Source organism: Ochotona princeps, chromosome 1 (genome assembly GCF_030435755.1).
Source record: "Ochotona princeps isolate mOchPri1 chromosome 1, mOchPri1.hap1, whole genome shotgun sequence".
Taxonomy (NCBI): Eukaryota; Metazoa; Chordata; class Mammalia; order Lagomorpha; family Ochotonidae; genus Ochotona; species Ochotona princeps.
In genome coordinates this window covers 110,030,616-110,043,760 of record NC_080832.1, presented here as the reverse complement: position 1 = coordinate 110,043,760, position 13,145 = coordinate 110,030,616, and the positions used below count along the sequence as shown (strand labels likewise).

The following is a 13,145-nucleotide window of genomic DNA, read 5'->3' as shown; positions in this document are numbered from 1 at the left end:
CACTGGCTGCCCAGCCCATGGCGCTGCGGGGCAGGAGCTGCGATGGGTGGGCTCACGAGTACTTTGGAGACAGCACAATCCAGAACACTTGATGTTCCCTGACTCTGCATGGCCAGCTGCTGGGCCGAGGACATTCCATCTCTAACTGTTCTTACTGTCATCCTTCAGTTGGGGATAAGCACCAACGCCCAGAGTGGTGAAGGAACTGTCCAGAAACACAGACTCAGCCAGTGAGAGGCAAGGACTGGCTTCTGAAGTCCACAGGCTGTCTTTTCAGCCAGGATGCTCCACCTCCTGTGGCCACCTGCTCTCTCCAGCGCCCCTGCCTGGATCAGCTCCAGAGACAACTCAGCCTGAGATTCTGCCAAGGGGCTCCCCATTCCTTCCTGCGCAGGCACTCCCACCCTTCCTCTCAGTGCCCCACAGCCCATCGCAAGACATTGTAAGTGGTTTTCCTTCTTCTACTCCTAGGGACACAGGAGTGCTTTCAAAACATGGATTCTTCAAAACATAGGATGCTTTTGAAACATAAGATGGGGAGACAGTTCTGGAAGGCTTGGTGGGTAGTAAGAGACCTGGCTGCCTGATGCTGGGGTTCCAGGCTAGACCCTTATCTCTAGCCACTCCCCACCTCCACACTGTTAGATGGACATGGTGGAGCCCTGTTAGAGACAATGAAAGGGGAAAGTGATGTGAACCAGGAGGGACCAGGTGCACAGGAGAGATGATTCTTTTGGCTCTGAATAGGGTCTGGATTCACTGCCTAGTGATGCATTGGCCTTCAGCCAACTAATTCTCCCCTCTCTCTTCCTCTTCATTCCCTGCCTGTCTGTTGCTTCTCGGGGCTCAAAGAGACATGGCATTGTTGAGCCAAAGAGACAGTGCTATTGAGGCCTTGGACAGAGTAACAGGAAGGCTGGATCCTCCATCCTGCCTCCTCTCAGAGCCCATGCCTGTTTCCCCCTCTGTACTCTCTGAGTGTGAGCAAGATTAGGAAGGAAGGAGGGAGAGGAGCCAGGAAGGCCGAGCCCCTGCTGCATGTGCACTTGCTCGTGCCCTTTGATCGCAGCAACCCCAGACCCCAATTAGCCGCTCACCTCACAGCTGATTACACGGCTGAGGCTGCTGCAGACTGACACGTGTGGGCAGGAAGTGCACTCCTGTGTGTGCAAATGTACCCGCACAGGCACACACGTGCATCCATGGGCTTTGGGCTTACCATTACATATTTGCTGTTTGTTACTGGAAGCAGCAGCGTCCCACTGGGATTTCTCCTATTCACCCCCACCTCCTCACCCTGCTCAACTCAATTCTCCTTTCCCACCCAACTGTATGAATATTTTTATTTGAATAAATCAGCAGGAAAAGACTCCAAGTTCAAAGCCTTTTTCCAAACTCAGTGATGCATAGTTATAAAAATAATGCTAAGAAGAGAAAAGTGACCTTTATTTCTAATCTATAGTTCTTGATGACTTCTGGCTTTTTCTTTTCTCCAGAAAATAGATTTTTCTCCTGGTTATTAAAAATAATACAGGTTCATGTAAAAGTATTCAGACAATGCAGGGAGACTGGAGACGTGAGTCGGAAGCTTGCAAAATTTCACTGTGTACATCACCACCATCCACGTCCTGGTGAATAGTTTTATAGAACTGAAAAAAAAAAATGCATGCCCTCTGAGCCACACAGGCATTTTTATATAAAAATAGAGTACCGTCAGGTGAGTTCTTCTCTGTCTGTCATTCTCTCTACAATACAGCCTAAGGATTTTCAGACAGCAATGCCAACTCCCATGGCAGGGACGACGGCCCTGTCAGCCTCTCTGATTTGTACTTCGCCTGGTTCTGCATCACCTCTTGAGTGGAATGAATTGGTGGGTGGTCCTTAGGCAGTGGGGGCGGGAGACTGAGAACAGGGCTCTGCTTGGGGCAGCTGGTGTGGATGGAGAAAAGCCTCCCGCAGAGCCGAGTCAGAGGACCTGCAAGGAGTGGAAAGCTCACACCACTGAGATGGGCATGGAGCAGCTGAGAGGCCGGGTGAAGGGTGTGGTGGTGGCAGTAGCTACCCTCGAAGGATCTGCCGAGCTGACCATGGTGGAGCAAGAAGCCACACGGATGCCCAGGGAAATATGGATTTGGGAACAGGATGTTGGCAAAGCAGGCTAGAGGGAGGTGTCCACCCGGGTTTGGGGTGACTTCAAGGAGAAGAGTTTCGACTTTTTTCTTGGATTTATTTATACCCAACCTCTTTCTCAAAAAGGTGTTAGAGGAGCTTTCAACAGAGGACACATGCAAAAAGGTCAAGTAGCTAGAAATAGAAAAAGCAGGGCTAGGGGCAGCCTGTGTCTGAAGCCCAGGACTGGAGCCTGAGTCCCACAGGAATGGGCCCTGCCTGCACCCAGGCCCTGGGGCTGAGCTGGTGAGAAAAGCAGATAATTCCTCAGGGGACAAAAAGAGGGAAGGGACGCAGAAGGGAAAACTCCATCCACCCTCACCAGGCTCTTTCCCTTCTGACTGAGCTAGGGGAAACCTTATCATCTTCCTGAGACTCACTTTCCCCATCTGCAACATGGATATGAAAATATCTTTTGTAAGTTGTCGCCGCCCAGCAGTGACACTAAAATGACGAGGCATACTCTGAGGGTCTGGGAAACAACGGAACCGCAACCAGACCCCTCACTGCCAAAAGCAGCTGTGTTTAAATCCTTATCTCCGCTCCACTGTCCCCATTGGTCTAAGCTTTCCTCTGCCGCTTCTCCAGCCCTCTTTCCACCACCCTTCTTCCCATATTTCTTCCCGTACTTTCGGCTGCATTTCTCCGTTCTTGTCCCCGTCTCTCCGTCCTGCTTTTACGGCTTCTGTCTGTATCCCTCTTTTCCAGCCCTCTTTCCGCCACCCTTCTTCCCGCCCGTCCTTCTTCTCCCTCGTCCTGTCTTTCTCCGCCAGCCGTCCGTCCATCTGTCCGTCGTCCCCGCCTAGCTTTTACCAGCTACTTTTATATCGTTCTCCACCAATCACGTCTCCTCGTGACTCCACTTGGCGCTACGTGATAGGGCAGTAATCACAGCGAGGGCATTAGCCTATCCCTGTGACTTCCTGTTTACCTGCTGGCAAGACCAACCCCGCCTCCTGGCCCTGGGCCAGCCGCCATCTTGTGACGGCCCCTGTTAATCCCGTAGCGGCTCCCCACAGTAAGTTCCCTGACCCCCTACGACCAGTCATTTGGAGAACTTTCCTAATGCATACACAGCACAACCATGCTCCTGGGAATGGAGGGGGAGGGAAGACACTAAAAGTACATGACAGTGACTGCCAGTCTCCAGCCCTGGTTAACTGGACCTACCTACAGCCTCTTCAGGAAGATACATGGCTCCACCTTCTAATCTGGTTGACTGGATCGGGGGGTGGGGTGGCTGATGCCAAGGCAGCCAACCAACAATGAGGTATGTGTTGACAGTGAGCCAACCAGCCCACCCTCTAGTGGTCCTTCCCCCATGAAAAGCATAGGAGGAGAGGGGGAACTGGGGAGGCTCCTGACACCTGGAGGCTGGAGTGATAAGACAGCAGAAGAACCATGCAGACTGGGCATGGCCAAACATGGCAGCTGGATACACATTGCTATCCACACAGGCTGCCTGCTGTCTCAGGAGGCCTCAAACAATAACTTGTGGTTGTACCCCAGGAGTCAGAGGGTCAAGATTGAGGCGGGCTTGGTAGGACCTTTCTCTTCCATGTGGCACTCACAGCTGGCCAGCAGGAGGATCTGGCTGGTCCAAGGTACTTCCACTGTTTCATCTTCTGGGGCTTCAGCAGGAAAGGCTGAAAGTCTCCACTCAGCATGGACAGATAGCCAGAGCCCCTCTGGTGTGGCAGTGCCAAGGGAACTGTGCATCCCGTGGTGATTTGGGGCTCCCCAAGAAAGGAGCAATGATGGAGTCGTGTGCCTCCTCCACTTCCTCGAGGCTTCTAAGAGATGTCACCCTACTGGTCTTGGCATATTCTGTCCCATCTGCTTGGAAGATGCTCCCTGCCCCAACAGCCTCATGTCCATGGTCCCTCAGGACTCTCCTTGGTGTGTCCTCTTTAAAGGACTCCTCCTCGAGGACCCTGACTCCAATAAGGACCCTCCTCTCATTTTTTCCCAGCACAGTACAACTTTTGGGGCAGTTATCAGTTGGCTGCAGCCAGGAGCTCCCCAGCTGCACAGGAGCCTGGGGAATTCAGTCTTTGGTTTGTCTCTGCAGGTGGAAGAAATGAATGAAGGCACTGCACTGATGGGGGAGTAGACCAAGGTGCAGGTGCTCCTTGCTCAGACCTTAGGGCACGCTCCACGGTGGCAGGTGCTAAGGCACAGAGGAAGAGTAGCCCACCACAATGCTCACTCATCTCTCCTCATCACAGACACACACAGCCTTGCTAGAACACTGCAGCTTTATTGATGGAAAGAACCGCGGCCGCAATGAGAGGTTACATTGGGGGCTGGAGTGGGGGAGGGGGCAAATGGAACAGAGGCTGGGTGGAGACAAAGAGCAAGGCAAAGGGGTGAGGATGGGGTTGTGAGACTCAAAAACAACCCCAGTATGTTTCACCCGCTGAGGAGGGGGTCTCCGTTGTGCTTGTACCTTGGTGGGATGGGCTGGGACCTGGGCACGAGGGATTTTGGCTTTTCTCCCAAGTTTTTGAGGCCTCAGGGCTGGAGCAGTGGCCCCTCCTTTCCCTGCCCCTCCCCTGACTGGGGATAAAGGTCATGGTGATCAGGCCACCCCAGGGCAGGAAGGGGACGAGGGGCACTGGGGCAGAGGGACTAGCAGAGCCGCGTGGACGGAGATGGAGACTGTGTGCACTGCTGTGAGAAGGCGGGAGTGGGGTGCTTTCCAGCAGCGTCCCCAGAGAAACAAATGCAGGCACCACTGGAGGAGACAGCCATCTCCCTGGGCCCTCCACTCTTCACCTGGACCATGGGTGCTATATTAGCCACTGCCAAAATCCCTTCCAGCCCTGGGGGCCAAGGACTCCCCAAGAAAGAGTGGTTCTTCTATCCCTGCACCCAGACACACACATATACCACATGCATACCCTCAGACACAAACATATGCTGACAATCATACCTTCCTGTTCGCAGACACACACACGCACACACACACACATACCCTACAGACTCAACAGAAAGGAGAGCTCCCCAAACCCAACCTCAACCAGCGACCCTATAGAGACTCTCCAGAGCACGTTCACCTGTCCCATCCCTGTAACCAGACCCCAGAAATAGCCCCCAGCCCCCAGAGCCATGCAACGGCGGGAAGAGACAGTCCCCAGTCCTAAAGGGGATGGGGCTGGATGCTGACCTTTATCCGCAGCCCGGATTTTGGCAGCAGAGAGAAAAGGAGGGACAACACCCTGGCTGGGGTCATGGGGCAGGCCAGCTGTAGCCAGAGATGGCATCTTCCATGCAGCACCTGGGCCTGCCATGTGGCCTGGGAGGAGAGGCCAGCGTCTGGGGCAGGGAGACACTGCAACAGCCCAGGAATACTTGTGGATGTCTCCACCCAGGGCTCTGGAGACAAGGCAGACCGACCAAGCTCCTCAAAGCTGTCTGGCAGGAGATGCCAGGGGCAGTGGCCAAGAAGGCTGCAGAACGCAGACTCCAAGGATGGCTCCACCCCAGCCACCAGTGTGGCCTGGGCCAGTGCCTCCTGCACTCAGCCTTGGCATCCCTTGGACTTCCAAAGCCAAGAGCTTGCAGAACACAGAGGAGAGGAGAGTGAATGAGTGAGGGGTGGGAGGGACAGTGTCCCTCCTGGAGAGGGGAACGGTGGGAGAAGGGCACCAGGATGCAGAGTTTAGTCTTTAGGCCAGCTCAGCACACTCTGGGGTTCCAGGGGCCATCAGGAGAGTCAAGCTGACCCGTCCTATTGCTGCTAGTCATTACCTGGCTCCAGCAGTCCTTTTCAGCCCTGGGCCAGAGTGGAAGGAACCACATACCCTGAAGGCTGACCCTGCACTCTCTGTTTTAAGGCCATAGTGTATCCTAGCACCCTGACCCACAGGGTGAGAACACCCACAGGGAGAGGTGCTGGTCCAGCCAGCCTGATCTCCCCAAAGGCTGGGTCATTTGTGGGTTCCCCCCTCTCCAGCATAAATAACACTGACAGAGAAGCTCACATGGGCACACCCGTTACCCAGGGCTGTGCTGTAACACTTGCTCCTTACAGACCCATTGTCACACATGCTTGCACACACACATGCTTGTGCATACACACACACCAAGGCAGTCACAGCACTGCTTGCACGCACTGAGCTCCCAGAGTGCTGGTGTCCCCTCTGTTGTGTAGCTTGTGGGATACACATATGGAACACATGCAGTTCCATTCCACCAGCATGTCCTGGGTGTCTTTCCTGTGTCAGGCCAAGGGGGGCAGCAAGGTGGAGCCAGTCTTGAGGAGGAAGGGCTCAGGGTTGTTCCTCTCTGTTCCTCAGGCCCACTCCAGCAAAGTGGGTGATGGACTAGAGGGTCCCTCTGGGGAGCTCTTCAATGCTTCTGATACCAGGCTGCATTTGGGCCTAACTCAACCAGAACCTGGTGGGACAGAGGGGCACAACTCAGCATTTCTGCAAGTCAGGGATAGGTGGTGGCGGTGGCATGACTCAGTGCTTCTAGAAGATGGGAGACAGTGGTAGGAGATGTTGGGAAGCCTCAGGCCCTGGGCAAAGCTGCAGCATGGCCCCATACCAGGCCTGTGCAAGCTGGCTGTGAGCAGGGGAAGGGGTGGGTTGCAAGGCACCGAGGAGGAGCTCACAGTCTAGTTGGGGACTACAGATGGGACAATTAAGGAACATCTCCCAGCAGATGCGGCAGAAGCCTGTGTGGAAGGCCTGGAGTGACTCATTTCAGACCGAGGCCTCAACTAGGCCAGGAAGGCAGCCCTGCCGGCTTGAGTCAGGAAGCCCCCACTGCAGCCTGGCTCGGCCACTCACCAGCTGTTAGTGATGATGCTAACACAGGCCTGGCAGAGGGAGGTCGGGCAGTGCTGGCCCTGGCACCTGCCACCTGGCACCGCACTGCTGCCTGAATTCCAAGCCTCTTCACTGCAGCTGTTCCCATTATAGCTCCAGGGGGAGCCCCAGGACAGTCTCCACCACAGGTGCTTGCCTTCAGTGGAGCCACCTGGAAGCTTCCTGTCATCCAGAAGGGATGGAAGGCAGGACTTACGGCCAGAGCAGGCTGCCTGAGCCTATAGCACACAGGGCCATCCAGTGTATAAGAAGTGGTCCATCCAGCCAACACCCAGAAAACACTCATGCATATGGACAGGCATGCTCACACACACACAGAGGGGAGACCCAGCCTCATTGACAGATATGTGTCATTGCACACCCAAGCTCACACTGCACACATTCCTCCTGCCCAGCGATGTACCCACGGTGTGCACAGACACACATGCACACTCACACATGCACACACATTCACACTCACAGAAACCCTTGCACAAGACTTCCTCTGGAAAGGGCTGAGCGTCCTATTTCCCAGGGACAAATAAGTCGGGCCAATGTTGAGGAGGTCTAGAGCAAGACTCCCAGCCTGGTGACCCAAGGACACACAGCCCCTTCACAGCTGTCAGTAGACAAGAGGACCAGCCCCTGCCCCTGCCCCTGCCTGGTACCCACCGCACCCCCGCCAGCTCCATGAAGCCCTGCTCCTTCACTGTCAGCGGCCACAGGAGGGGCAGGCTGCCCAGACATCCCCTCGCCCTGCTCTGCCCTGCTCTGCACAACAGCCTACTGTGCCCACTGCAGACAGACAGCATCCTACACGAGGTGGGGGAGTCACAGAAGGATTTCTTCTCTGCCCCCTCAAGGCCAAGCCCCGCAGCCTCCCACTCCTCTCGGACAGAATAGGCCACATGTGTGCGTCTTCACATGGCTCAGGTCCAGGCGTCTGGGTTGAGACCCTTCCAAGGGGCCACAGGGAAGGGCAACAGGAAGCCCAACAAATAGGTTAGGGGAACCTGGGGGTCTCCTCCAGTCAGCCTTCCCTCTAGGAGTGTGAGCGGCAGGGGGCCACCTTCCTTGTTGACCCTGGAGTGGGGAGGGAAGAGGTACAGTCCACACAGTTTGCACAGCTGCACCCAGCAGCCTTCCTCTGACCCCTGCCTCCCCATCCTGGAGAGTTCCAGAGTCTGACCAAAATCTGACCTTCCAGCAAAGCCAACAGGGCTGGAGTCAGGCCTCAAGTTAGGGGGCAGGGAGAAAGTCAGGAACACACTGCTAATAGAGCCAGAATGAGGTCTGCGTGGCGCCGTCGTCCCTGGGGTGGCGGGTCACTGTCCCATGTGAGTCCCTGTCTCCGCCGTAAAGAAGGTTGCTGGCAGTTCGGATAGAAACTTGTGCTTTAATATCTGTGTGTATGTGTGTGAGTGTGTGTAAGTGTGCATGTGTCAAACAACCGTCTTCAGGGTCTTGGTGCCAGGTGCCTGTCCTTGTTCTCCACTCATTCTTGCAGCCGCCGCAGGCCCCCCTCCCTGGCAGGCTGGCCCTGCCCCTGGGCACCCCGGCTGGCAGGGATCAGTCTTTGGTACGATGTGGACACTTTGGTGTGCCGGGGGCAGGGTGGGGAGCACTCAGCTCTCATCATCTCTGCGACGCCAAGAGGAAGATGGCCACAGGCCCCCACAGCTGTGGGCTGCACTGGCGAGGAGCTGTGCTGCCCGGCATCACCACCACTGTGACGAAAGAGAAGAGACAGGCCAGGGCTCTGGTCAGCTCCGGCAGGGAGAGGGAGAGGGAGCAAGGCAGCCACATGGTAGTGGGTGGGGGTGGCCTGTGGCCCTGGCCCAGGTCTCTGAGGGACACAGGTGAGGGCTCTGAAGCTCAGGTGCAGGAAGATCTATTCAACCTGGGCAGCCTCCAGTTTCCTGATCTGTAAAAATGTGTCTAGCAAGACGAGTTATTGCCAAGGTCACTTCTGAGGATTGAGACACACTTAGGGCGGGTTTTCATAACTTGGCTCATACATAGCCTGTCCCCCCAAAGGTCCATGTTACTGTGCAGGACCACAGAGTGGGGGCATAGGAGGCATTGAGAGCCTGCGGGAAGCTCACAGGGAGACAGTGGCCCCACAGGCTGAGTCTGGCGGGCCCAGGAGTGTGGGCAAACATCTGCAGTCACAGACACACGGTTCCCCATCGCCTAGGCAGGCTGGATGCCATGTAGACAAAGCCCCACCCCTAACAGACAGGTGCCCCGCCCCCAACCTGTAAGCCACAGGTGCAGCCCTGCCCCACCTCCTGCCCCCGCACCTTTATTGGGATCCATCTGCTTCCGGGGACACTCTCCCTTCTTCAATGTGACGTCATCGATGGCTATATCCCCCAGGTAGCCGGAGCCTCGAACTCCCTCAAAAATAATCTGGAGCCGGATTAGAGAGCAGGAAGCAGGGGTTAGGATGGCTTCGGAAGTCACCAAAGGCCTCCCCATCCTGCCCATTCTCCTCCATGGACCTGGAAGCCTCCATCCCCCGAGCACCACTAGGAACAAGCATAAGGACCCTCCCAAGTGCTCCCTCCCCAGAGCATCCAGCAGCCTCACCTGGAAGGGCCCGCTGGGGTTGATGGGTACATGGGCCTGCTGCCACACATTGCCCTTATTGCCACTCAGGGACCAGGCGTGTGTGTCCAGAGCCCCCTTGTTGCGGGACCGCACCAGGAGGTTGAGGGAGCCTGTGGTGGGTGTGGGGAGAGGGGTCAGTGAGGCCTGGGCTTCCGTCCTGGCCACCACCAACATCCCCACCGCTCACCCCACCACCAGTCCTGGAGGACAGGGTGTTTTCCCCATCCCCAGACTGGCTTCACACCCATGTCTACCAGGGATTTCTAAGTGGGAAGGAAGGGGCAGCTTCACAGTTCATATACCCCACCTCACACTGTGCTTTGCTTTCCCACTCTTCAGCAGTCCCTTGGCACCCCCTCCACACTGCTGCCTAGACAGGGGAGCACAGTCACGTCCCAGGCCAAGGTAGAGCCAGTGGAAGTACCCGGTTTCAGTGCTTATTTGCATATTTATATAGTGAAGAAAGCAAGCTCTTCAAACTCAAGGTTGCCCTAATGCTGATGGTTTAAGACAATGTTAAAAGGAGAAGAGAGAAGGGAGAGGATTGATTGGGAGAAAGCAGTAGGCATGCAACACATTTCTCTCTTGGGAGAAGTGAGAATGGGATTATTGGGGGCAGGAGCCTGGGAGTGCTGAGTCCATAGTCCCTCTGGAATTTGGAGTGCTGATGGCACAGCATAAGGAAGGGGTCACGGCTTGGCTAAGAGCACACAGGTAACATCAGTGCCCACTTCCTGCCCCTTCCAGTGCACCTCAAGCCCCCCAAAATGCGGAAAGAACTGGCTCAGAGGGGAGGGAATCCATCGTGCAAGGTGCCTGGTGGCTGCCATTTCCATGGTGCTGCCCACAGACAAAGCGGCACCATCTGTGACACCAGACACGGACGCCCCCTGCCCTTGGTGGGGGGAGAGCCACCAAATGTCACCTGCCTGGGATGAAAGGAGTTGGCTTGGACCAAGGGGAGCCAGGGAGACACAAGGTCTGGGGACAGCTGGTGCCCAGAGCTGCCAGGCAGGGCTGGAGGCGAGGGAGAGAGAAGGGCCAAACCACACAGAATCCTTGCTTCCCTGGCAGGAGACCACTAGCCTGGGCACTGCCACCAACACAAGATGGACGCTTGAGGGGGCTGCAACTAGTATCACCCCAGTACGACAGGGTCCCCTGGGGCTTTGGCAGGGCTCAAATCCTGGTGTCTTGCGGGGAGCTCTCACCAGCCCTGGTGATGTGTCCCCCTGTTCCCATCACGTTGAAGGCTGGCCTTACCTCCCTCCCCCACAAAAAGTCTCATTGCCCAAGGGGAAAACGGCTTTCTCATAGCTCAGCTACCCCCTTCCTGCCTGTACTCCCTCAGCAGTCCCCAGGCCCAAGACCTCCCGGAGCCCCCAGCTCTTCCTGATGCCCCATCACAGGGGTCAGCCAGGCCCCAGCCTGTGCCCAGGACCCTCAATTTCCTTCACAGTGGACCTGTTGTGGGGCCGAGAGACGGTCATTCAGGAGGCACAAGTTGTAACAGTCTACAGCACAGTAGGCTAACAACCCACCACATATTATCCATTTTATAAACAACTAGAACAGGGGCTGGCACTGTGGCACAGTGAGTTAAACTGTCGCCTTCAATGCCAGCAACCCATGGGAACACATTCAAGTCCCCGCACCTCCGCTTCCAATCCATTTCCTTGCTAATGTGCCTGGGAAAGTAGCAAAGATGACCCCAGTGAATGGGCCCCTGCTGCCCATGTGAAAGCTCCTGGTTATAGCCTGGCGCAGCCCCGCCATTGCGGCCATGTGGGGAGTAAACCACTAGATAGAAGATCTCTCTGTCTCTCCCTCTTTTGTAATGCTGCATTTCAAATAAATAAATAAATAATCTTTTAGGATTTATTTTATTTTTATTGGAAAAGCACATTTACAGAGAGGAAATACAGAGAGAGTAATGTCTTCCATCCACTGGTTCACTCTTCAAATAGCTGCAATGGCCACAGCTAAGCTGATCCAAAACCAGGAGACAAAAGCCTTCAACGGATCTCTCACATGGATGAGAGTTCCCAAGGACTTGTGCCATTCTCCACTGTCTTCCCAGGCCACAAGTGCAGAGCTTTGCTGGGACATAAACTGGCCAGGGGCTTGCAGCCCATCGAGCCACTCCAGCACTTAAGAAGCAGGACTTGCCCTAACTGCTCATAAAGCAGTGCCCTTCCAACCCTTGGTTTAGGTCTTGGGAAAGCCAGAGATATTGGAGACTGTTCTGTATGGTCTCATGCCAAGGTTTAATCCCTTGGAGATGCTGGTGGCTCCTTCCTTATGGGGCAGCTGGGAGGGTGAAGGAGGCCACAGATGCAAAGCACCCAGAACATCCAGGGGGCCCAATAGGTGCTCAGCTCTGCACCTTGTGGCTGTCTTCCCCTTCTTGCCCTCCGACCTATCAGCCATCTCATTTGTAGCCTCCCCCCTCAGACTGGGGCTCCCCAAGGACGGGGCTGTGTCTCCCCCCTCAGACTGGGGCTCCCTGAGGACAGGGCTGTGTCTCTCACTCAGGGGAGGCTGTCAGCTTCTCTCCTTGTTCTCCAAGGATCCGGAAGTTGCTGAGGCCTTACTGGGCCCCACAGATCCACTCTGCCTCCGCCCTGGCAGCACTCGGTCCCCGCTGCCTACTCAACTCACCGATATGCTTCCCATACATGTGGTAGAAGAAGGAGACACAGTAGAACTTGGCGCTGGCATTGTAGAGGGGGCTCACCAGGCGCGCCCGGTCCCCCAGCTCTCGGGGCCGTGACGTCTCAATGAACATGTAGTAGCCTATGGGTAAAGGAGATTATGCTGTCTTCCCTCCCCCATCCGTGTCTCTCCACCTGCTTCTCCCACTGCCCAGTCTTCAAGCTGCCTGAACCCCAGAGCTCACCCATCCTCCCTGACCACAGCACAGCACAGGGGGGTGCACAGCATTCACAAGTTCAGCTCTACGATCCACCACTTCCAACTTCCCTCAGGAAGGGCCTGTATCTCTCCTCAGCCGGGGACCCCTTGAGGACAGGGCTGTGTCTCCCCCCCTCAGACCGGTGCTCACTGAGGACGGGGCTGAGTCTCCCCTATCCTCAGATTGGGTTGATACCCTCCCTAAAGCAGTCCCCCATTGCTAGAAGCAGTTTCCTCACCCTCGGGGGTGCCACTGATATCAGTGGGGGGGCCAGTGTTGGGGGAGCGCTTGGGGTTCTGGGTGAGGGCATTCTGTCGCGTCCAGTCAAAGTTGTCAGTCAGATCCTGGGTGTAGCCGCAGATCTTCTCATCCTCAAAGTGGCAGGTGTTGTCTGCAAGGATTGGGTGCCGGGAGGGTGTCGGGGAGAGGGTCAGCCTCCTCCGACCTCTCCCAGCCTTCAGCCTGACCTCCTGCACTCCCTCTCTGCCCTAAAGTAGCTCCTATCATATAAGCAGTGGGCTTACAGCTGACAGGCTAGAGGCAGCAGGCAAATAGGGCTGAAGACAAATTCGTACAAAACTTAGCCTTTTTTTTTTTCTCCCACTAAACTTTCTGGCTATTTAGTGAAGCCC

The 13,145-nt window shown here is 55.7% G+C and overlaps 1 protein-coding gene across 1 annotated transcript in view; it reads right to left on the bottom strand.

Moving 5' to 3' along the window:
* Positions 1-8,362: 8,362 nt before the first annotated feature.
* MDGA1 (MAM domain containing glycosylphosphatidylinositol anchor 1) overlaps positions 8,363-13,145 on the bottom strand; it is a 46,638-nt gene continuing 41,855 nt past the window's right edge. Inside the window, exons 13-17 of the mRNA XM_004590331.3 lie at positions 12,752-12,904; positions 12,261-12,395; positions 9,579-9,709; positions 9,290-9,398; positions 8,363-8,713 (exon numbers count right to left, since the gene is read on the bottom strand). Of these exons, the coding sequence (XP_004590388.1) occupies positions 8,622-8,713; positions 9,290-9,398; positions 9,579-9,709; positions 12,261-12,395; positions 12,752-12,904 (620 nt within the window). The 3' untranslated portion in view covers positions 8,363-8,621. The remainder of the gene's footprint in view (positions 8,714-9,289; positions 9,399-9,578; positions 9,710-12,260; positions 12,396-12,751; positions 12,905-13,145) is intronic.